General features: G+C 44.1%; 2 protein-coding genes across 8 annotated transcripts; one reads left to right on the top strand and one right to left on the bottom strand.

Moving 5' to 3' along the window:
* The first annotated feature begins 3,181 nt into the window (after positions 1-3,181).
* On the top strand, positions 3,182-12,866 carry VPS28 (VPS28 subunit of ESCRT-I). The gene is made up of 10 exons (XM_032952980.2): positions 3,182-3,391; positions 5,987-6,070; positions 7,826-7,854; positions 7,963-8,000; positions 8,131-8,220; positions 8,796-8,901; positions 9,071-9,172; positions 9,920-9,973; positions 10,355-10,446; positions 11,373-12,866. Exons 2-10 carry the CDS (start codon positions 6,040-6,042, stop codon positions 11,491-11,493), a joined length of 663 nt encoding a protein of 220 aa, XP_032808871.1. The 5' UTR covers positions 3,182-3,391; positions 5,987-6,039; the 3' UTR covers positions 11,494-12,866.
* On the bottom strand, positions 12,333-21,192 carry LOC116941669 (uncharacterized). Of its 7 annotated transcripts, none has more exons than XR_012941508.1 (4): positions 17,744-18,178; positions 14,817-14,932; positions 13,513-14,219; positions 12,333-13,205 (listed from the first exon to the last, which is right to left on the bottom strand). XR_012941508.1 is itself a non-coding variant. In XM_076066514.1 (4 exons), exons 3-4 carry the CDS (start codon positions 14,269-14,271, stop codon positions 12,987-12,989), a joined length of 978 nt encoding a protein of 325 aa, XP_075922629.1. In that variant the 5' UTR covers positions 14,272-14,932; positions 17,744-18,020; positions 21,052-21,192; the 3' UTR covers positions 12,333-12,986. The 7 variants fall into 7 exon arrangements, 3 of the variants coding, with proteins under 3 accessions (XP_075922629.1, XP_075922630.1, XP_032808869.1); XR_012941507.1 differs by having other exon boundaries at positions 14,817-14,872; positions 17,744-18,176; XM_076066514.1 differs by adding an exon at positions 21,052-21,192 and having other exon boundaries at positions 13,513-14,932; positions 17,744-18,020.
* Positions 21,193-24,692: the final 3,500 nt, after the last annotated feature.

Below are 24,692 nucleotides of genomic sequence, written 5' to 3' on the forward strand. Positions count from 1 at the left end.
TAACTAATCCTCTGGTCAGTTGACTATAAAATGTGACCCCTGGGCTTTATGGGTTTATTTTTTGTTGTTGTCAGTCTATAACTTCCCACCGCTGGGCAAAAGACTTCCTTAATGTTTTCTATTCCTTCCGTTGCTGAGTAAAAAATTCAGTAGTGTCCTCCAAATTGCGATTTTCATCTTGCCATCTCTTCCGCTGTCTTCCTCTGCTTCTTATGCCTCCCCTTGGTATCTACTCCTCATGAAACTGCGACATAATAACCGTGCTTAGATCATCATGTCACATGGAATTAGCCCGCACTAAGCTATTTAGACTGTACTCTTGTGTAGCATAAACACAGCTGTTGCCATGTTGTGCAACCATTGAACATAACCCTGGATATAACTGATAATACCTTTGTGTATAAGTATTTACTAATATTACAGTTTGTTGCCTCGTTTACATTTCTCCTTTAACATATTTTAAACATTTTGAATTAAGTGGTCCTGATTATTCTTATTATGATTATTATTTGAATGAATGTACACTACTGCTCCGCCAAAAAATATATATTAATGTAGTGTCATGCATTTTGTGATTTGCAATGCTTTTCTGTAAACAGCATATATATTTTTTAAACGTTGTTATAATTTTAATGAATCCATCCCAATATTGTTAGGTGAACTGTAACGTGAAGGATTTGCAATACTGTCTACAAAAACTGAAAGCAATACATAAATGTAACGAGCTCTGTAGAAGTTATATGGTAGTATTTATAGTTAATTTTAAAACATGAAACATGGTAACGGCATTCATGAAAAACATAACCTAACTTTTAACACTTTATTACACAATCAGCTGGATATATGCAAAACTTGCTTTTCGTAAAAATAGAGCATTATGTTGTAGTGGTTTTGTGCCTAGAAAAAAAAAATCACAGTGAAATGCATTCTGCCTTAAACTCTGAGTTATAATTTAAGTGCACTACTATATTACATAAAATGATAAACCTATAATAGAAGGCATATATTAGCTAAGCATTCGCAGGCATTAAAGCATAATAAAGATCGCATTGATTTTAAACGGTTCTGTATAAATATTGGATAGGCATTTGTGAAACGAACATTATGGTGCCATATAGAATTATGGTGCCACTTTTGCCCAAACAATATAACCGTGCAAAAGTAATAACCAGAATATAATCTTACAATTAATGAGTGGAGTTTGTATACTGTAGTCATATTTAGAATAACGGCACTTATTGGAATGAGACCATTGGTAAAATATAAGAATGCACAACTTTTGATTTAAAGCTTTCGTGACTGCAGGGATTCATATTCTTGGTTCTTTCGGTAAAGTCACGTACAAGGGAAGCAATAAAATAATAAAAATATAAAACAATAAAATTCTCACGACGTTTCGACTGCAACACAAGCAATCATATATATTTATTATTTATTGTTTCCCTTTGTGACTTTACCGAAAGAACCAAGAATATAATGAACAACTTGTGCTATGAATTCCACCCAGTGAAATTACTTTGCTGTCCTATTTCGTCTTGCCTTGATATCTTGACTTCAGTGCGTCTTTCTCATGCCTGTAGTTAACAAAGTAAGCAGTAAACCTCTCGTAACAAAAAAAATGTCAGTGGTGCAAATGCATGACCAGGTGCGTTGGCACTTGCCGAAAAATCATTCACCGATGACGGTTAATCGTGGACGAGGTGGTTTTAAGAAAGGTGGCCTTATGTTGAATTGTGCACGATTGAACCGAATACGTGTACCAAATGTATTGATTATTGTGTACCGATGATAACCAATTGATTGCGCCCCAATTGGTGAGTTGGGAGTGGTCTCCACGAATCTGGCGACCAAAGGCAAGATCTGAGAGCGGATAGATGGTGGGAGACTGACGGTGCAGCAGCTGCACCCACACCTCTGATTTGCACGGTCGGCTATGTACGGTGCGAAAGACGTTCAACATACTCTTTGTTTAACATACCTGTTCTGACAGAGGGGAGAAAGCGTTGGCGAGGCGTGGTGTCGGTGGTGGTTGCATCAATGTCTTCGGCCTTGATGCGGTTCTTGATCCTGATATCAATATGCACGATGAATTCTCCACTTTTGAAGGATAATAAGATAATGGACAAATGAATAGTCAAAGAATATCGGTAAATTATGTATTGTTGAATAATGGTTGACTCGTGTTGGACGAATTATTAATACGGCACTCGAAATGTATTACAGAATGTGGAATTGTCATCAAATGATGAACTGGAAATTAATGGACAAATAAAAGACGAATGAATTATTGTACGGTTTCTATGACTTGTAAATTAAGTATTAACAATGCACTGTTAAGCCGGACTCATAATTGCAATAATTAATAATCGCCTTGATGAATCAGTAGTAGAGCAAGCAGCTTGCAATCAGAACGTTGAAAGTTAAAATCCTGGATTGGGGATTAGCTCAGTCCATCATACTTCTGGGGTCTATAAAATGTTTACTACTTTGTGGGGAGTTTACAGCTGGTGGTTGTCCTATGCATATCCTAGTCCTATGGATAACCGCATGAAAAACAAAAACGGTAAAAACTATTACCGGTTTGTCGTGCATATCACAATGTCTAGCAAACATACCGTTAAAAAAAACCCCAATAATTGTACCTTACAAACGAAGGTTGGCTACTGTGGTGGTGCAAATTGTGAGCACGCGCTGGACTTGATTAAGATTCCATCTCCCGATGGGCAGGTCACGTTCGGTGGGGTAAAGTGTGGGTACATCCTCATCGATTGACGAATCACACCCATCGATGGGCATGCGGCTGGTGCCGAGCACGCGCTCTCGCGTCCCACGTCAGGTGGGGTAAAGTGTGGGTACATCCTCATCGATCGACGACTCATCGATCGACGGGCACGTGGACAGTGACCCACACTCGCGTCCCACGTCAGGTGGGGTAAAGTGTGGGTACTTCTTCATCGATCGACGACTCACCGATCGACGACTCCTTCATCGACGACTCACGGACGACTCGTCGATCGACGACTCACCAATCGACGACTCACCAATCGACGACTCATCGATTGACTCATCGATCGACGCTTCATCATAAACTCATCGATCGACGACTCATCGATCGACGACTCCTCCATCGACGTCTCATCGATCGACGGGCACGTGGGCAGTGACCGCACGCGCGTCACCACCCCCCGCCCACCACCGCGCGTCAACCGCGGAAGTCGCCGCCGTTGCCACCTCCGCGTTTGCCGCTCGCAGCCCGTCGTCTGCTCGCGTCGGATCGACGCCGATCTGGTTGTTTCATCATCGTTGTCGTCGTTATGTGTTGCTGTTGATCGGGTGATTTAGAAGCGAGAGGCAGGGACAGCGCTGGATCGGGAGCGACCGGCGCCAGCAGGTGATGGGGGTCGCATCGCGGCGAGAGGCGGCGGCCGCCGTCAGGCGAGCCGCAGGCTTCGCCGTTTGAGATTGGGCCTCGGCGCGGAGCGATAGAATTCCTTCGCCGTCTTTGAATGCAATAATTTGTTAAGTTTCGTCTGTAAGTACATCAACGAGCGCAGACTCGCCGTGGCTTAGTGTTGTAAAGCTACTACAAGGCCTGTATTTGTTTAAAAAAGTGTATTCACGCCCCTGGGCGTTGGATAAAGCGTTTCGCATTGATCGTGTTATCGTGTATTATAACTTGTTTCTATAGTAAGTGGAGTACATTCGTTTCACAACCAGCACCACTGAACGATGTCTTATTTAGCATCATTACCGCTGAGATCGTGTAACTAGATTAATTTAACTTGACTACGGTGTTTAGTTATACCATGGCTTAATGCGGTCCAAGTACATTGGTACAACTGGCTCTTATCTCATTAATGTTACCACTTTAAACTACAGTACATTATTAACATTGATGATGTTTATGATCTACATCCAGGGTGTTCCTTTTACAGTTGTATATGTTCACGATTATTTTATATTGGTATAGAACTACATTAACATTACTTTGCCAGAGAGTTGTAACATGGCCTTGGGGACTGTACAGCGTTATTGTTTTTGATGATAGTTTATTATAATTGGTATTAAACTTTGAGTACTGCACTAGTATTCTAACATCGATTATTTTTCTACAGTGCTAACAATTGGGTATTTTTTTTACTGTTTAGCTAAAACTTACATTCATATCGCTAAAATATGGCTTAAAGTTTTAAAAGTATGTATGTGTGTTGAACTTCTTTAGCACCGTTCGTAGCCAACCATGCTAATCGGTGCTGTTATTTGCTGTTGTTTCCATGTATTACTATCATTGTGATGTGTACATTAAAAGTACTTGGTAGTTATCAAAAGGACCTACCTTTGGTTTAATTTGCTACAACATTGAACGTCAGGTGTTTGTAAAGCAACTATGGAATGTGGCGAAGACTATCAAAGCAAACAGCATATACCCTCGATGGCATCTTGACATTGCCCTTGATGCTATTGTTGCTTCTTGTATTGTTGATTGCTCTTATGATCACATTATTCTAGCTAGTGTGTCTCTTCAGCAGTGTCTCGCAGTGGTTAACCTCCAGCAATATTATTGCTTCTTGTTATGATTATAATTAATCATTGGCACGTCAGCAGAGACCCACCCCTGGCTTAATGTAGAATGATATGCCTATTATTTGTTCAACATTTATGTAACTGCATCATGTTACTCTTAATAATCTAACTCCTATCATACAATTGTAGGTCTCGCTCCCCAAATAGATTTTGTTCGAGGGGGCTCTCACCTGGTTATCAAAAACGTCCATCGATGTTTGTATTTATTTCTGTCCTCTGCAGTATTAATGGTATAAATTTGGACTTCAACTTGCGTGACTGCAGGAATTCATATTCTGTGGTTCTTTCGGTAAAGTCACGTAGATAGAAAATTATAAAATAAAAAAATATAAAATGAATAAAAAAACAAACTCGCGACGTTTCGATCGCAACACAAGCGGTAGTCATCAGGCGGAGAGAAAAGGGGGCAGGGCAAGCCTCCAACTACAACTGGTGGTACCTCAACGTTAGCAGAGTATTACCTTGGATTAATGTATTGCGTATTACTCTTAATATCACTTTATTAATAGTAATAGGCAATATATAACTAAAAGCACTTCAACTATGCAGTCTCATTATCACTTATCACAGTTGTTATTGTCACCTATACAAGCAGAGCGTCCCTTGGTCACGCTCCGATACAGTGTTACTATTATTACCACTACTGTTACTAGTACTGTCACCTCAATTACAGCCTCTTCCATACATTGCATGACCAGTATCTGTCCTCCCACCTTGGCCTTCAGTTAATAGAGCACTAGAATTATTCCTGTTGCTACACAAGCATTTCTCAAGCTGCCTAACGCACAACCACTTTTAGCACCGTCATCATTAGTGGTGGGAGAAGTACAAACATTGGCTGGGACTTAGCTCATTTCATTGACCAGGTGTGTAAGACTACTAGTTCATTACCATTAAAGACAGACTTACTGGCCATAAAACATTGAATTGCCACATTGGTGGCAGGTCAACAATACTTGTATTAAGAATTGTCTAACCCTGCCGTAGGAATGTGGTTAGGTCCAGCAATGAATAATGGCCTAGAGAACTTACTTTTAAATGTCATCAACCTTGTTATCATTATCATTACCCTGCATTACTGTATCATACAGTGTTATAAATAGTATAGCTTGTTTGTAACATTCTAAATATTGTTGTGTAACATGTATTGCAACATGTAGACTCTGCACTGCATTGACGTATTGTCATGTGTTAGCAATGGCATGTTACCAATGAAGTAAGATAAATATGAGTTACAAGTAGCCATTGTATAACAATGTACGCTACTGACCATGACTTGTATGGCTATCTTCCCAAAAAAGACACAATCTTAACCGGTGCTTCGCCTATTATTCATGTTTTGAATTGCACTCCATATTTCACGGTTGTCCTAACATACTGTTACACGTTTGCTTCTTTTCAGGGTCGAGTTCTGTTCCCTTACCAACATTGCATAAGGGCCGAATTTCAGGCGACATGTTTCGTGGGGTTGCTGCTGGAAACGCTGGTAAGGGCACAATGAAACGCGTGGTGAATCATTTCAGAGACACCGTTAGGAGGCGGCAACGACGTCGTTTATTCTACACTTTACACGACACCGTTACACACGGGACTAACACACGCCTGTATCTCACTCTTGTTACCCACGGGGACTAGAATACTCCTATCTCCTTCCTATACGGGATAACTACAATTGGGTCAGAGCAGCCACGTGCTGTCTGACCCACGATGTTGAAGACAGAGACAAAGACGTAGACGTAGCACCTCGGTTCCACTTCACCCACGGACAGCCCCGATATGCGATCGAGGCTCCCCTTTTATCCATCTCGGCGCGATCTGGCTCCACCCTCGGCCACACCCCCCTTCTCGAATGTTCCCGAAGGTTCCTGACAACCTCGTACATGCTACCTGCCCGGCTCTGCCCTTAACCACGCCCCCCTCAGGAACTCTCCAGAAGCTTCTCGGCTACACTACCCGTGTCCTCTCAGTCACCTGTTCCCCCTACCCCTCCCCCCGGCCCATCACGCGCTTCACCCGGAGCCGGGGTGACTCGTCCTCGCATCCCCTCTCCACCAGCAGCCCTCATCACGTTCCCTCGTGACCCATTATGTGGCAATTACTTGCTGCGCTGGCGTAGTGGCTGCTATTCCCTATTCTGTCGGTAGGGCTCCTTTGCCTCTTTCTGCGAGCACCCGGTACCACGCCCCCATTGACGCACTATGGTACTGCACGGTGTGTTTACCTCTTTCCCCATATTTCCTTGTTATACTGCACTCAGCGCTACGGGCCGTAGTGATCTATTTTACATCACTACACATGTATTCTACCTTACTGAGTACAGTAAGGTCTCAGAGTACACGTGCTAAGAGTATGTGGACCCCGCTCATACGCGACCGACCCTGATTCATACTTACACTTGTGATTCGTACTTTCACTACACGCATGGGTTGGGAAACGAGTCAAATCTCACCACCCGCCATCACGCAAACGATCTATTTGACGGCGTGTAACTCTATCGCCCGTGCAAGAAATGAGTCGGAAATAAATATCTCGTGTTCTATCTGACTCGGATGCTAACGATGATTAGTGAATCGTTTACTGTACTTTGTTAAACATTTATGTACATTTATGTACATTTAATATACACTCTTACATTTTATGTACTACACTCATATAGGTGGACCACGAATTACGCGAATTCACGCTTACACTGGGGGTACACGGAACCTGACCCCTGCCGCGTACTCTGAGACCTTAACTGTATATAAGAATTGTGAACATTTATGTTCAAAATGCTTTATCTTAGGTCTCGCTTACAAAAAGGTTAATATAAGTGTGTTTGCAGTTGTCTAAAAACGTCACCTTTTGACCTTTACACTAATTTTATTAAAAATAAGCTAATTATCATTGGATTGTTTGAAGCATAGTTAACCAATTGTCTACACTGGGGACTTTAAATTTATCTATTCGAGCTACAAAGCTGTTTTCGAGAAGAATAAGACAAAAGCACTAATATATGTTTTGAGTGTACAATCTTTATGAAACGGACAAGTTATTGTTCGATCAATAACTCGGAGGCACTCCTGCCCTTGCGAGGGTATCTGTACGCTCACATGAGATGTGAATACCATTTTGGCAAGGATTTCACAGTATCATGTGTGTTTCAGGACGTGTGTTATTTGTAATACTATTTTGATAACTTGGTGATTTTCTGTATTCTCAACTCTAATTTTTATTTTGTTTTGTGGCATTATTTCAACAGCACCTGCCAACAATCCTGAGCTGTATGAGGTAGGTGTTCAATGTTTATCCATATTTTTATACATTCCTTCATAATTTCATTTCACTGATATGCATTGTTCAATGCCCTTGAACTTTTTATGCAAATTTTTTTTTCAGGAAGTAAAGCTGTACAAAAATGCGCGCGAAAGAGAAAAGTAAGTACTGTGCATTTGTTGTTGGCGTTTAAATGACACTTCTTTATTTTACATTTATTCGGCTTAATGTGACGGCACCACAAAATGACCTGATCCATTTGTGCCCATTTGTGCTTTGTTCGTGTATAAGGTTTGACAACATGGCAGAGCTCTTTGCTGTTGTGAAAACACTCCAAGCTCTTGAGAAAGCCTACATAAAGGACTGCGTGACTCCAAATGAGTGAGTCTTGAGGTGCAAGGATGGCACTCATAAGCTAATGAACGTAAATATATATCAAACAAATGTCTGATGTAATAATAAATGTGATATACAAATGTCGTATTCGTGAAACAGTTGAGTCCTGCTTAATACTTGCGTTATTTTAAACTTATCTTTATTTTCAACTAGCTTTACTACCCGGCTTCGCCCGGGACTTGGATTCTTGTCTTGGATTAATACACGGCCTAAACGGAGGGTAGGGGGGGGATGCGTGACGTCAGCAGGTACACTGCGTGACGCTGCCGCATGCGGGTGACATCACAGATGTGACGTCACCACTCACTTGCCGTGCAAAATATTTGCATTATTGCGCCCCCCCCCAAAAAAAATATACAAAAGTCTATTTTTATACTTTTTGCATTGTGCACAGTCTGCAAGCTACCCACATGCCAAATTACAAGTTTGTTGCATGTTGGGAAGTATGCTAAACATTTTGAACAGACATACAGTCACAAATTTCCCTTTTATTATTTTTAATATACTGTGTATTTTTGCATGTTGTAAGGTTTAGTTGACTTTGTGATGTGTGCTGGCAGGTACACCGCCGCCTGCTCTCGGCTACTTGTGCAGTACAAAGCTGCCTTCAAGCAAGTGCAGGGCTCTGAATTTCAGAACATTGAGGAATTCTGTAGGAAGTACAGGGTATGTACAGATGTCACAAGCTATTGTGGTAATTTAGCAAAACCTTTTCGTAGAGCACCTAATTTTCATACTACTTTGAACATGTCAGTTTCAGAACAAATTCAAGTTGTGATTGCATAAAAAAAATACATTACGGAGAAAGCTAAATTATACTATTTTGTATTTACAGCTTGATTGCCCACTTGCAATGGAAAGAATCAAGGAAGATCGACCGATAACCATCAAAGATGATAAAGGAAATTTGAACAGATGTATTGCAGACATTGTTTCGGTAAGTTTAACAATGAGTATTCTTAGTTACAAGCATGTTACACATCTTCTGATAATCACTATTTTATGACGGTACAGATGTTATAAAGTGCAGATCTTAATTGCATATGACAAATATTTATCTCTTGACTTAAAGCTTTCGTGACTGCAGGAATTAATATTCTTTGGGTTTTTTGGTAAAGTCACGTAGATAGGTTCAAAGAAAATAACAAAAAAAACTTTTATATTTATTAACATTTATCTCACCTGAATGGATCTCACAGTTACGGACTCCCATCCTGCATTGGGTGATACATTGCTCTGCAAGATTTCTGCATGGACACTTTTTTTCCCCCATGACATGACACTTTTAACACAATTGGTATACAATTGCAAAAAACAACCAATCGGATTCCAAGCGACAGAAAAAATAGATACATTGTACAGTCAAAGCTACAAATGTCCTTTTTTATTGATGCTCAACATCCACCAACCTGGCCAAACGTCAGAACTCCACAAAACCAGAGAGCTGGGAATGCAGCGAGTGCGCAGACCATGCAGCACCCCTGCTCGAGGAAGGCCCCTGCACTGTGCAAGATCTTGCAGCGACGCAACCTCCGAGCGCTGAAAAGTTCTCGCCACTTGAAGGACATTTGACTTTGGTGGACGGGTACGAAAATAAGATTGATGATCTTAAACATGCTAATATCTGCTGTTAAGCACTGTTCTCAGCATTAAACCGTTTCAATTGTGATCTTTGATTCTACAGCTCTTCATCACAGTGATGGACAAACTTCGCCTGGATATAAGAGCCATGGATGAGGTACGTACTGAAAGGACCACGTGTCCATACGAATACATTTATAACTCGAAGCTTTATGTTTGGCCAACTTAGGCAATCACCTTAATTTTTCTTTTCAATTCAATGCTGGTTATTTAAATTAGTTTTTCATTTTTCGATTTAAAGCTTTCGTGACTGCAATGATTCATCTTCTTTGGTTCTTTCGGTAAAGTCACGTAGAATGAGAATAAAATAATAAATTGATATTTTATTTTATCAATTTATAATTTTATTCTCATTCTACGTGACTTTACCGAAAGAACCAAAGAAGATAGTTTTTCATTGTTTGTGTCACAGGCATTCGAGCGATGAAATGCGTTGGCCGAGTGGCTTGATAATCCACGTGTTTTGAAATATTCACAGATACATCCTGACTTGAGAGAGCTGATGGAGACCATGAACCGCATGAGCTCGATTCCGTCGGACTTTGAGGGAAAAGAGAAAGTGAGAACCTGGTAAGAACGCTTCAGGATAGGTGATTTACATGTTGAACAATTACCATCTGTTAGCGCTATTACCGATACCCCAATGAAGCCCTCGTATTGCTCATATGAAAGTAATTACGCAGCCAGGACCACCCTCTCGCTACAGTGGCGAGATGTTAACTACCTCGCCTGGTATACAAGAGATTGTGGATTCAATCCCTACCTTGATGCCTTAATATTTGGGAGTTTGCATGTTCTCCTTGTGGTGGAGTGGATTTTTCACCGGGTCCTCCGGTTTTTCCCTCCACATTTAGAAACACGTGTTTAGAGTATTTAGCTGCAATGCATTTCCACATGATAAGCCACTTAATTGAGCTCATAATTTGTGGCCAGGTCGCGTCTGAAAAAGAGTTGTATAGCTCGGTGGTCCTTACCTGGTGAAATAAAAAGTTTAGTTTATTAATGCAATGGTTATAATGACCCCTTTTAGTGCCGATTTGATTAGGGCTCACATCTCCAGGGATGCGTCTTGAGTGCTAAGCGAGGCCTGGCTGTGTTAAATTTAAGGAGTTAATAATACAAAGTAATGTATAATTCCACCGGTGGTTCAGGACCACCAATAGTGAAGGGCAGCTCGTAGGAGTTCACGCTGTGACAGTGTTCTTCAATTTTTAGAGGGGGGAGCCACTTTCGCCGATCAGACATCAGTGTGAGGGCCGCCGCACATTTGAAACCATTGGGTTTGACAGCACGATGATGATGGGCAGTGTTGTCACGTGTTGTTTATTGTCGGGGGCCTTATGTCAGGGGCCGCACTAAAGGCCACCAGTGGCCTGCGGGTCTTGCAATGAAGAACACTTCGCCGTGAAATATACGTCTTGTTCTAACACAAACACAGGTGGATGGTAAAAATGGGATGTAGTTACATGTGTGCTCTACCTTATCCATCTCTCCAGGCTGCAGACACTGGGCGCCATGTCAGCGTCAGACGAGCTGGACGACTCACAGGTGCGACAGATGCTCTTTGACCTGGAGTCCGCCTATAATGCCTTCAACCGTCATCTGCATGCCTCCTAGCCATGTGGTCGAATGGCCAACTTGGCCTGCGGGGGCCGCTGCTTAGTGAGCGCGTCCAATTGGGACGATGAAGAGAATTGCAATGTACCTGTACATACATGGGGCTGTTTTATGCCAACTTTCTCACTTTTTGAAAGCAAGTCTTGTCTAAACAGCACTGCTCTTTCACATATGTTCTTCTCTCGTTTTATTTGTATATTCCTTGTTAAACAGGTTTCCAAGAGGTGTAAAGATGCAGCGCCTCAAAATTGTAGTTAGAAACATTAAAAAAACGTAATTCCATATATTTGCATGTGGACCTTAATGACATTGAGAAATACAGATGAGGTAAAAGTCAATTTGCATCTTATTGGCTTTTTGAGAGTATAGATTATGGTTTATTGGCTCTGAATACTTTACTGAATGTCATGACAATTGCCTTGTGCTTGGTTTCCCCAACGTAATAAAAACTCATCTGAGCGTCTGTTGGCAGTGGTGCGCGAGCACAAACGAAAAAAACTCCACCTTTTCCATTTGTGGAGTTCTACATTAATATTTTAATAATTATAATTTAAACAAGGGTGTGCATGTATTTTGATTTCATAATCACTTGAAGCACAGTCTATTATTAGCAAAGTGTTGACTTATGAATTCAAAACTGTTTGTCGACTTAACATGTCTTAGTGTTCTCAGGGCCGCACGATGTAAAGTGGACTCCAACTAAAAGTCAATACACACCTCTCTACTCTCTTATGTGTTCTGTAGAAGGACCATTGCCAAAAAAAACCGCGAGCCTACAATATATTGTTCTGTTTCAAAGGATTGGCAATGACAAATGTGGTTTTATTTTTCCCCAAACATTATCATGCAACATTTGAAAACCAAACTGGAAGATTGCCTTAATACTGTAATGAGTCGTGCTGAGGAGTGGGCAGAGTTCTTCGTGCGAAGTGTTGTATACGGTTTTAATTGAGGGAAGGTAACGGCGATGAAGAAGATTACACATGGATTACACATGGCTACACATGGCGTGTGCCACTTTTATTAGGGTCTTCCAAGCAAACGTTACACTATTTGCAACAATTGTAAATCTTTATACCTTGCCTTGAGTTTTAACTACATGGCAAATATTAGCAAACTTTATTAAAGCAAACAGGTTTAACATTGCTTTCAAATACATATTGTTTTGAAGCTTTAATTCTTTTTTAACATTTGAAAAACGTACGTTAAATTATAATGTTATGTATAGGGATTTCCATTTTACTGTATAATAAAAAAAACTCCTTAATGTTAACATTGTTGTGTTCTCCATATCACATGTTTTGTTAGGTAAGCAACTGATAGAATTCAGCCTGCAATAATGACTCAAAATTCAATAAAATGATTTACATTCATGTTTCTGACAGGATTATTCACTCTTAAGATGCACACAAAATGATGAAACAAAGTACATAAAACAATTAAGTGCTGTTAATTAATTGCCAACAAACCTATGATCTATAGGAAGGTACGTGTTATGTCCACGTGTTAAATGACAGCTGGTGCCTTAATCTCGGTGTTAGATTTCCCAGTTGGCACTGTGTGTTCACAAGTTCTGATCGCAGGCCTGGTCTTCCTGTCGCCGAGTTCCGATCAACGAAGGCAGCAAAGGTCAAATCTCGCCGGGTGAGAAGATCAGCCACCGAAAATTGAGAATCCAGGAATGTAGAACTCGCGTCGGGATGGAGGGCCAGCTAAAAAAATATAATCCTGTTAAAATTAAGCAAGCACATTTTGACATTCTCACAATTGATAATTTTTTTGCCACATGTATGGTTTAACAAAAATACACCCCTGCGCATGTTTATGTAGTTGTGCGGAATCAATTTAGTTACAGAAAAAGCTCTCGGCAGATGGAGCGGCATGCTGGGACATGCTAAGTAACAAGCGGAACAACCATACAACAACTAAGCCATGTCTCATTTTGTACGTGAGCTTTAACGACCGAGTTGAAAATTGAGAACCCTTTGTGTAAGAAATTACATTGTAAAACAGATGTACCTGTCCAGAGGATGTGATCCTGGAGTGTTGGTTAAGTCCACGAGAGAAGCCTGGCAGGGAGCTCACTCCTGTGGAGATGGACCTGCGGAAAGGTGCTGGCCTCAAATCCCACAGTGATGAACCGAGCAACAGTTCCTTCTTGACCGAGTCCTCGCTTAAAACCGACTTCACCTCATTGTCTACATCACTGCGGTTCGAGAACACATTTTCACAGGACCTGCTCAGCATTGGCTTATAGCCTCGTGCAATAATGGCCATGTCGTCGTAGTTCATCCTCTTGTCGCCTCTCATTCTTTCTTTGCCGCGCTGAAGAGACGTAAAGGTGCTCGCGGGTCGGAACGTTCCGCTGCTGGAGAGCGGGGAGCACTGAGTGGTCGATGGTCTGATTGCGCTCAATGATGCGCTCGCGGAGAGAGGGCCGATGCGCTCTCCCCGCGCTCGGAGCGTGGAGCTCGGCAGGGCATAGGACGGATACACCTGACGGATATATTCTTGCAGCGGACGAGCGAGCGGAGTGACCGGCTGGTCCCGGGGCACGTAGAAGATCTGCGTGCGCGCGAGATTAAAGCCGACTCGGCGAGGAGGCAGCAGCGCGTGTCTCCGAGTGCCCTGTTTAAGTGCCGACTTCACCGGTCTGTGGGCGGCCGTTCTTTCCGCAGCCCCTTCCATTGCCTTCCCCGAGACGCGCTGGCACACGGAAACTGAATCTGCGCACAGTGCGATGGAAAATATGCAATGAAACGCACGTTTTGGCTCCATTAGGTTTTCACAATGCGTTAAGCCGTGGCGCAGCGTCGCTTGAGTTGACTCTCTGATGTGTAAAGGAACATTTCTAAGGCTTGACTAACCGACTAATGGGTTCTGCAATTATTGCGCTCGTTTTTCTTTGCGACATGTGCATTGGCCAATCTATGCATTAGCCATTTGTATGGCTGCGGAGCTAGTTGTTGAGCAGAGGGCAGTGCAAGCATAATTTATTAAACTGCGATTCAATTCTCTCACCTCTGATCTCCACAAATCTGCATGGTGAAATATGATTAAATAATAATCCGTATAAACCGTGTCATGGGGAGGCTCGTTTCCAGTAGTGGATTGGCATGTATTTACCAAATGTAAACTGGACACTATCTTGCACCAAGAAACATTTCAATATTGTGGCTAAGCCACTATGATGAACATAAATCAATGATTTATAATATGCCTGCATATTCTCTACATTAACATTGTGTATAGAGTATTGTATGAATATGGCCATTCACAACGAGTACATTTCGCTGATCGGGTCACGTCGGTGTAATACGTACGTTTTGTTGACTATTCATACGTCCGTTTGTTTATTGTCCAAACAGACAAGTTACACCTGGCATTCCAAATGTGTGCACATGCAATATGTTAGCTGGATTTGGCATAAACTAGTGTTCTGAAAAAAAATATATATATATTTTGGATCAACAAACAATACAGGCAAATACAGATCATAAGCTGAAATTGTCAGATTCAACATGCGAAAATCAGGTCTTTCGGCAAGGCTTGAATTCATATACGGCACTGTACAATTACGTTTAAAGACAAGAGTGAGGAACATGGATTAAGAGAACATACGCAGGTTGAAGACAATCCAAACTGTTAAGTAAAGTGGGCTTAGTGGCAAAGTTGACAGCCAACGAATGGAACGCGTCCGACAGGATTTCGTGGATTAGATGGAGTGACTAAATAAGCTCGTATGTCGGTACCGATCAAAAAGTTATTTCGTAGAGATCACAGGAGATGGCAGTGCCTTGGGAAGACCTTCATCCAAAAGTGGATTGACTGGATGATGATGTCCAGGATTTTATACTAAATAGTTTACTCAACCTATCACAGAATAGGTAACTCAGAAAATTCTTACGTCAAAGCCCATTTTCATGCAATATACAATCAGCAGATTTGGCGTGAAAGAGTTACTACATAAACTTGAATGTGATCAGAATATTGATTATTTTGTACTTACCGTGACAGTTCCAGGCTCATACATTTACACTTTTGTCTTGCAAGTGGTATGGTAAAACAGGCTTTGTAAAATACAATATTTAAAACATCAATGTCCTTTGGTACTTAAAGGTGATTCGTGGCCATGGAAGGCACATTACCCTGACATTTGTCCAACGTATGTATAAAAAAAATCTGAAAAGACTGAGTATGTGTTTTTAGATGTCCTGGCAACTTAAGTGCAAACCGAGTCTGGGGTACACAATACATACTGTAGAGGGCTGAATAGAGTGGCCATTATAAAGCAGTGCGCTTTGTACATACAATTGTGAAATCAACACGCTGTAAAGGAAACATTTACCATAGCAAAGGCTAACAGCATTTATTAAGCGATCTCGATTACAAGTGCAGACATGCCCAATTTACATTGAGAATCTCGCCAGTGATTTTAAGCATTTCACAGCTAATCTGCCAACAAACCGAATGGTGCTTATGTTTTTTCAGTTTGACTTTCAAGTCATGTTTGCTGACATGCTTTTATTCAAGTACTCAATAGTATTTCTGTACTACATAACATCATCGCGACCTTTCTCTGCGTTCAACGTTTAATGCAGACGGTGAAAATTGTGCCTTATCATGCCCGTCCTGGCTGACGCTGACCGGCCAATGCAGCACAGGGCCTGTTAACCGGTCTTTAACATGAGTCTCGTGTAGCCTCATAAAATCTTTGGTCTGGAAAAATCAGCTAACGCGGCCTTAATAATAATCTCTACAGGGACACAGAGCCCCCACCCCCACAGCAAAATCACTACATTGGCAAGCACTTCGGTCCCACATGTTACCCCAAGTACAAGCTGTATGGACTGGAACACAAAACAATACCAGCAGGAAGTAACCGTTATCAATTTAGGATAACTGTACAATTAATGCGCATGTACAGACAGCTCTTTGTCAATCCACTGTTGCATGAAGGCCTCCCCCCACACCGTGTCGGTCATTGGGAGCTGTTTGACCATATTTCACCACGCTGGTTAGGTGTGGGTTGGTGAATGAAGGGGGCGCGGTGGGGGGAGGTCAGGACAGTTTCAGATACGACTTGCCACTTATCCATGGCCAGGAATCAAAGTCATAGAAGAGTGCGCAAACTACTTTGCCACCACGCATTCCCACACTCAACGTATTATGGCAATGGTTAATCATACCTACAATTACTTTAATTTCAAACCAAGTTGAATGTAATTTGTTAAACAAGTTAAAGTGATGTGTTGCTCATATGAGCATCGGTGCTCAACGGTTTAGAGATCTGAGCCAGTAGTGACATTCCCACATTCCTATGGTAAGTCTATCCACATGACACTTAACCTTAACATCCCCGCAGAGTGGTTGTTATTTTATCGACCATGAAGGATGATGGGCAGTTTTGAACTCACAACTTTCCGTTTGCTAGCCGCTCACTACCGCTGAGCCATCTGTCTCGGCTCTTGTTAACGTGTTTTAATGTTTAGATCTTTAGAACATAATTTGTGTTCATATTCTTTGTCAACTAAATAATGCAACATATACAATTAGAAATGAAGAACCCCCCCCCCCCCCCCCCGTTAATTGTTATTGAATTACGAACGAGCTATACATATATATTTTCAGACGTTTACCTCTCGCGTTGAGCTTCTTAACCTTTCAGTGGTCATGGAGACAATCTGACGCACGTGTGACAGAACAATCCCTTATTCAGCACCGGACAAAGGACACTCGGCCCAAATGATCGTCACATTAGTCGCCGCAACTTTGAGCTTTAATTAAAAATAAAACTGCGCGGATCAAGTGAGGGCAACGTGCGAGTGAGATGCGTTGCCGCAGACGCAGTGACACCAACCAACAACACACGCCCGCGGACACACGAAACACTCCCCCAGGGTTTGCTTCGTGTGTACATCACGTTGCCACTAAAACCTCCCTGTCAAATTTGCACGCGGCATGTGTGTGTGTCGCGTTTTGTGCACTAGCCAATAAGTATGGGCAAGCAATACACCCCACCCCCATGAATGATGGAGGGCATGGGGAGGAATTAATCAAATTATTAATTGACAAAGTGTTGTAAATGATTATTACTTGTACACAATTGCCCGGATGTGGACTAAGAAGTTGTTAACGTTTTAGATATTCCAAACAGCATTTGTAAGTACAGTCTACTTTGCAACTCAATTATTTAGCAAGTACCCTTTCTAATGTTGTACGATCTGTGCGTAATTAGACTACGGGTTACCTTTTGCGTTGTTTGTTGCTGTAATCTTGACTTTTCAGTTGCTCATGAAATCGCGCGGTCCTGTACGCGTGTGATTCCTACAGCAATGACAACTTGGCAACAAGTTCACTGCCTCCAAATCCTCTTCTTCTTTTTCTTCTTCTTCTTCGATTCGTGCGTACGTGGAGCAAAATGCCAACGTCGAGATCTGCTGGTCCACGACGAGAGGGCTTCGCGTTCACATTGTCACTCCATTACCCCGGCACGTTTATCCATCCCAGCTTGAAACCTGCAAGGGCTGTTGTTGTCAGGCAAATGCAAAGGTGTGAGATTGCATGACGGAGGCAATTAAACCCCCCCACTCACAGACACGCTAAGCACACAGCCACAGCACACAACGTGGCCACTAAAACCTTCTCGTCAAATTTGCACAGCGCGTGCTCTGAGCACCGAGCATGAAACTTCACAGCCCCCCCCACCACCACCACCACCCGCACTACCCCCACCCCAACAAAGACAAAGATCCCCCGTATAGCCTGTGACAGACTGTAGGGACAAGTGCTGTTAGCGAGCACCTACGAAGGCCGGAACGGTACACGAGGGGGTGGGTGGCCAGCACCACGCCCGACCGCACCAGGTACTCATTTGAGGCCGAGTCGACCTAGCGGAGTCCCAGGACAGGTTCATATAATCTCCACCGATGTTGGCCGTGAGAGGGAAGCGAACTCGGCTCGCCGGGTTCGCTGCGCAGCGCGCTAACCGTTGCACCACCGCTCCTCCCCGCCACCCCCCACACATCCCAAAGACAAAGATACCCCGTATAGCCTGTGACAGACCGTTGGGGGCAAGTGCTGTTAGCGGGCACCTACGAAGGTGCTGACACGGCACACCTCCGATTAGGTCGTCTGCGTACGCACAGCTGTCAACCCCCTTGTCAGTGCCCTACCTTATTACAAACCAATTCGGACATTATTGGTCACCCCCGTGCCCTTATAAATCTGAAATGTCATCCTACAAAGTCCCATGGAGCTGAAAACTCAATTTCCCTGTACAAGAATACGGGGTAAACCGTGTGGGTTGACAGGTTTGCGTACGGTACAAAAGAAGTTCAACATACGTACACACACGCGTAGGTGGGGTGGCCAGCATCCCACGCCCGGCCGTCTTTGTCTCTCTCTCCAGCGCTGATGTTTTGCACACCGCAGCCGGTACTCATTTAAGGCTGAGTCGACCTAGGCGAGGCCCGGGACCGGTTCAAATATTCTCAACCGATTGTTGGCCGTGAGCTGGGAATCGAAGTCGGGTCGCCGGGTTCAGTAGCGCGGCGCGCTAACCGCTGCGCCACCGCTCGCTCCCACGTCCCAATCCTCACGAGTCGACGCATTAGTGGCACGATTCTACTTAAAGTTCGATACTTAGCTTTCTAATCGCGTGCACTGCATTGCGTATCAATGTCCTGTCGAAATGTCATCCAGCAGTGGATTCAAAGCCACAAGGGTTGTTAACGCGTACACAGGAGTTTTATAAATTCTGATCTGAAATAAATATGATGTATTGTCTGTCACATCTACCGTCGGTGACGATTCTCAAGCGAGCTAAATGTAGCGATCAATGAAAAAAAATCGATTAAAAAATATTCGTTACTCTAATTTACAATGCGTTGCAATTTCGATTAATCTTAAGTTATTGCGGGACCCAAAACAGGAAGACGTCTTCACAATTCTGGCTGAATCGCCCGATGAAGCTGGGTGTTGTAATCACCAGCGAAACGTCGGACTATAATTGTCAATGTTGTAGTGGGTTCACTCTCCAACACACGCGCGAGTATACTGAAGTAAATTTTGATTTAAAGCTTTCGTGACTGCAGTAATTCATATTCTTAGTTTTTTCGGTAAAGTCACGTTGAAGAGAAACAACAAAATAACAAAATATATATAAAACAATAAAAAATTCTCACGACGTTTCGACCATAACTCAAACGGTCATCATCAGGTGTGTCGGTTTGCATAAATTTATTTTGAAAACGGCATATTTATTTATTTATATAAAAAAATAACGTTTGCGTCACGCGCAACGATTGGCTGTTTGCCAGGACTAGTCCATCTATTTTTTTTTTAAAAGAGGAGGGGGGAGACGAAATTTGTTTTTATGTATGCTGTCTGAAAGCCACTGTAAGCGTGAACAATCAATCAAGAACTGAAATGATTTATCAAATCTTTCCAATGATTGCTAAGATAGAATCCATCTTCTCGGTTGAAATTGTCTCTGTGTTTGTATATGTGGATAGCCTCATGAACGAATCTCTCATGGAAGCCAGATGGCTTACAAAGAACCTCCGTCTTGGAAAAGTCAATGGCATGTGAGCCTACTGAATTAGAACAATGATCTGCTACGGCCGAGGTGTTGGTCCTACCGTGTTTAAGGTCTGCTTTATGTTCACGAATGCGGTCCGAGATATGGCGTTTGGTTTCTCCAATGTAACTACTACCACAGAGGCAACTTAGTTTGTAGACACCAGGGTATTGTATGTCCGGAATCACATCTTTTACAGACGGAACCAGATCACGGATTTTATGTAATGTGTTGAAACGGACCTGGATCTTGTGTTTATTCAAGATTTTGGAGATCTTTTTTGTGATCCCAGCAATGTAGGGTAAAGTGATGGTTTTGAAAGGCTCCTCAAGAGGGTTCTTCTTCATGGTTTGAGTGATAGCTTTGCGGATTGTATAGTCGGAGTAACCATTAGCCCTAAGAGCTTGGTGTACGTGCTTGAGTTCACTGCTTATGTGTTCCTGGTCGGATATGCATTGGGCTCTATGATACAGAGTCTTGATGAGAGAAAATTTCGTCTCCCCCCTCCTCTTTTCAAAAAATAGATGGACTAGTCCTGGCAAACAGCCAATCGTTGCGCGTGACGCAAACGTTATTTTTATATAAATAAATAAATATGCCGTTTTCAAAATAAATTTATGCAAACCGACACACCTGATGATGACCGTTTGAGTTATGGTCGAAACGTCGTGAGAATTTTTTATTGTTTTATATATATTTTGTTATTTTGTTGTTTCTCTTCAACGTGACTTTACCGAAAAAACTAAGAATATGAATATACTGAAGTAGTTACTAAATTGGGACGTTTTGTTTAGGTGAAAAACCTGACTTGACTTGGCTGTGTCGGGTGGTGGCGATTTAACGACACATTTATATTTACGATATCTCACCCGCGACCAATATTATGGATAATATTTGGTCGCGAAAGCCTAAAGTGTTAAACTTATGACGAGCCTCATTAGGGGGGGGGGTGATAGAGGGGGGGATGATGGGCTTACCTGCCCCTCCTCCCAACGCACGAGACAGATTACGTCACGAGCTGGGGCGGGTTGGGGGGGGGGTTCGCGTGACCATAGCAACAGCCCCCCCCCACCACCCACCACCCCGGGCGGTTTAGCGTCAGCCGCTCGTTGACGTCAACCGCCCAGTGGCGTGGGGAGGAGCTGGGTGACGTCACGACAGGCGGTGGGGGGGCGCGCGACCCTGCCAACCGCGCAATAAACGTCACGCTGGGCGGTGATGTCACGCCTCGCGGTGAAACATCACGCTGCGCGATGACGTCACGCGCGTGATGGAACACCGGGCAAAGCGGTGACGTCACGTCTAAGCGGTGAAACCTCACGCGGCGCGGGGACGTCACGGCGCCTGGTGAAACATTACGTTGCGCCGTGACGTCACGTCGCGCGGTGGTCGCTCCACGCTGCGCGGTGACGTCACGACGCGCGGTGAAACATTACGCTGCGCCGCGACGTCACGCCGCGCGGTGAAACACAACGCGACGCGGTGACGTCACGCAGCGTGAGGGTTAAAGGCACGCGGCGTGGGGATCGTCCCACCGTTACTCCTCCCCCTCCCCCATTCTCTTTGCGTCACCGCGCCGCCGCGTGACGTCCAACCACGCCTCTAGGCGACGTCACCACGTCTCTGGGTGACGTCACGACGCCGCTAGGTGACGCTACTGGGTAGCGAGTCTTCGCTGCTTCGCTCGCGGTCCGGCGCGCGCTTCTCTTCCCTCTCCGCCTGTTGTTGTTATTATTTCATCCCTTAGAGATTTCCCCGTGGTTCTTAACCCATTCACTTCAATGAATAGGCACATTGCGGTGAGTAAAAGATTCGCGGCCGCGCACGCACGCAACGTTACCGTGCGAGTTATTTTGTTTTCGTTGTAAAAAAAAAATGTTTTTTTGCCTCGTTTCACGACACCCGCCCCGAGGTTTTTTTTTGTTTAAAGGAACAAACACAAAAAAATGTGTGGCTTTGCTTGCTTGGAGTGAAATCAGGCCGGACGGGGTGGGGGGGAGAGAGACTTCGGTGGGGTGGAGACTGCGGTCGATTCTCGTTCGTTGTGACAGCCGGGGGTTTATTGTTGTTGTTGCCGTAGTCGTCGTCGCGCGCGCGTGGTTGGTAAATACATCGCGAGGGAATCCGCGCGCAGTTCGTTGCCGATTTTGTTTTGTTTAAAGAGATGCGGGAGGGGGTTGGGGGGGGGGCAACCGCTTTGTATTTCCTAGAGCGGGTAAGGCGCCGGTTTGGTGTGAACGCGTTCGCCCATTGGTCCTGGGTCGGTCACATGGTTGGGGGTAAAATCCGCCGGGTAGCTAAAGCGTTGTGGGAAATTGGAGCGGCTCTTCCCAATGGGCGAACGCGTCGTTGTATCGAACAGATGTGTCCGGTGGTAGGGAGAGTGGTGGAGCTGCTGTTGCCGCAGAGACGGCGGCTTCCTTTACTGCTGCGTCCGGATCTCCAGGGATCCACCGCACACACACACACACTGGCACACAACACCCAGGGATCTGCACGCAGTACCAGGCATTAAACGCGCACAATAGGAGAAATGACACGGGGCCATGGGGATGCATACGCAGCACGAGGGATTCACGCAGCACCCGGGATATATACACGCAGCACAAAGGATACGCACACAACACTTGGGATATAAGAACCGCTAGGTGCACATTGAGGTCACGCGAAGTGCCGAAGGCTCGCCGACAAGAGGTCACGGGACATACCCATTGGTTGATTGACGTGACCAGCAGCGTGTCACCACTAGTGCCCCCACTGTGCCAACTTACTGAGTTTTATGCGCATTGCACTCGCTTGGTTTGAGCATCGAGGGTGGTTGCCTCCCAAATGCCTTGCAGCGTCCTCCACGAACTTCCTCCACATAGGGCCGATCTTGACACCGCTGGTACCAGTTACCTGCAAGTCCAATAGGCTCTACATGCGTCTGTGCCGCATCAGGCCATGTATTATCTTGCCCATGCCACGCACGTTTAGCCCCATGTATCCGGCCAAGTAGAAGCTTCTTGGGCATGCATTGGCTGGGTATGCGGACTACACGACCCAGCCAATGCAACCTTGCCTGCTGGAGGAGATCTCTGATGGGACTGTGTCCAGATATTTGAAGGATCTGTAAGCTCACTTAATCCAGTCTGGTTAAACCCAGGATGGATGTTAGGCAGGTCAGCCTGAATTTTTCAAACCGGCACAGATGTTCCTTCAAAGGGGTCCACGTTTTCGCAAGTATAGAAAAGGGAGGGCATAACTGTGGCAGAGAAAAACCCGGACCTTCGTATGGAGAGATAGGCCAGGCCAAGTAGTTTCCATACAGCGTTAGACAGCTGATGAAAAACAATTCCGGTCTCGGATTGAGACTTCCTCTACCAAACAGGAGCCGGTCGTAAGCACACTGCCCAGGAGAGTCGAGGGAGCGGAGTGTTTGGATGGCATAAAATATCCAGGCAGGTGCTTTGTTTTTGTGGGGCTGATGGTGAGGCCCCATTTCTTATGAGCACGATCCAGGTTCTGCAGCAGAGTATCCAAATCCTTCTCAGAGTGAGCAGCAATTAACAGATCATCATACATAACATGGTTGACCAATAATGACAAATCCCTTGATTGCACCCGGGGATTTATCAGCCTCCCATTGTATCTATACCAGATGGACATTCCTTCGGTACAGCTATGGAGAGCGTTATGAACTACGTAGTTAAATAATATGTTCAATAGTTTAGGGGCCAGAGGACATCCCTGTTGCACTGACTCCCTGCGACGCATTTTTACCTGGTCCTGCCCAACATCATGAAGGTCCTTAATGATTGTGAGGAGAGGATCAGGGACCCCAAAAGCACGAAGAATAACCCAGAGCCCTGGCCTGTTGATTGTCATAGGCCTCTTAACCAGGTCAATAAAGCAGGGCTATAGGTCCTGTTGAAATCCCCTACACCTTTGCTGTAGCAAACGGACAGAGAATATGGTGTCCATGCATGACCGACCCATCTCCTCAAAAACCCACGACTAGCACTCATGCTTGCAGCTCTGCACGGCTTTCGGAACCTCCAAGTAAACTGGTAAACCTAATTCTGGGATGTTGTAGACAGTAGGAGTCGGTCTTCTGCTTTGTTTCAGCTAGCCAGAACACCTCCATCAGCCAGGCTGTTTCGGGAGGTCTGGACTGCGTACCCAATGCAGCCATAGTAGCTGGATGAGTCACACACCTGAACCTACCCATTTCCCCTTGGCATCAAGAGGAGGGTGGGACGATGCCAACCATAGCTGCAACGATCATTAAGTTTGCACATGCAACCTTCCATCAGCAAGCCGAGACCAGGCTATTGCGGGTTTGAATGCAGTCCTCGGTGGACACCCACCACCGCAGTGGAAGGATGGCAGGTGCTTCTTACAGATGACAAGCCGGCGGTCAGTGGGCAGATCAGCTCCACAGTAGGTCCTGGTATCAAGGACATGGGCCTACATTCTCCTTTCCATCATTATTTAATTCAGCAGGTATTCTTGCCTGGACCCGGTGTGCATCCATGATGTGTGGATACGCTGATTCTGGAACAGTGTGTTGGTGATTACAAGCCCATAGGCTACACAAAAGTTGAGCAGCCTTCTACTGTTGTTATTGAGATGATCT

This window comes from Petromyzon marinus, chromosome 12 (assembly GCF_048934315.1).
Source record: "Petromyzon marinus isolate PM22_M1 ecotype Great Lakes invasive population chromosome 12, UKy_Petmar_22M1.pri1.0, whole genome shotgun sequence".
NCBI lineage: Eukaryota > Metazoa > Chordata > Hyperoartia > Petromyzontiformes > Petromyzontidae > Petromyzon > Petromyzon marinus.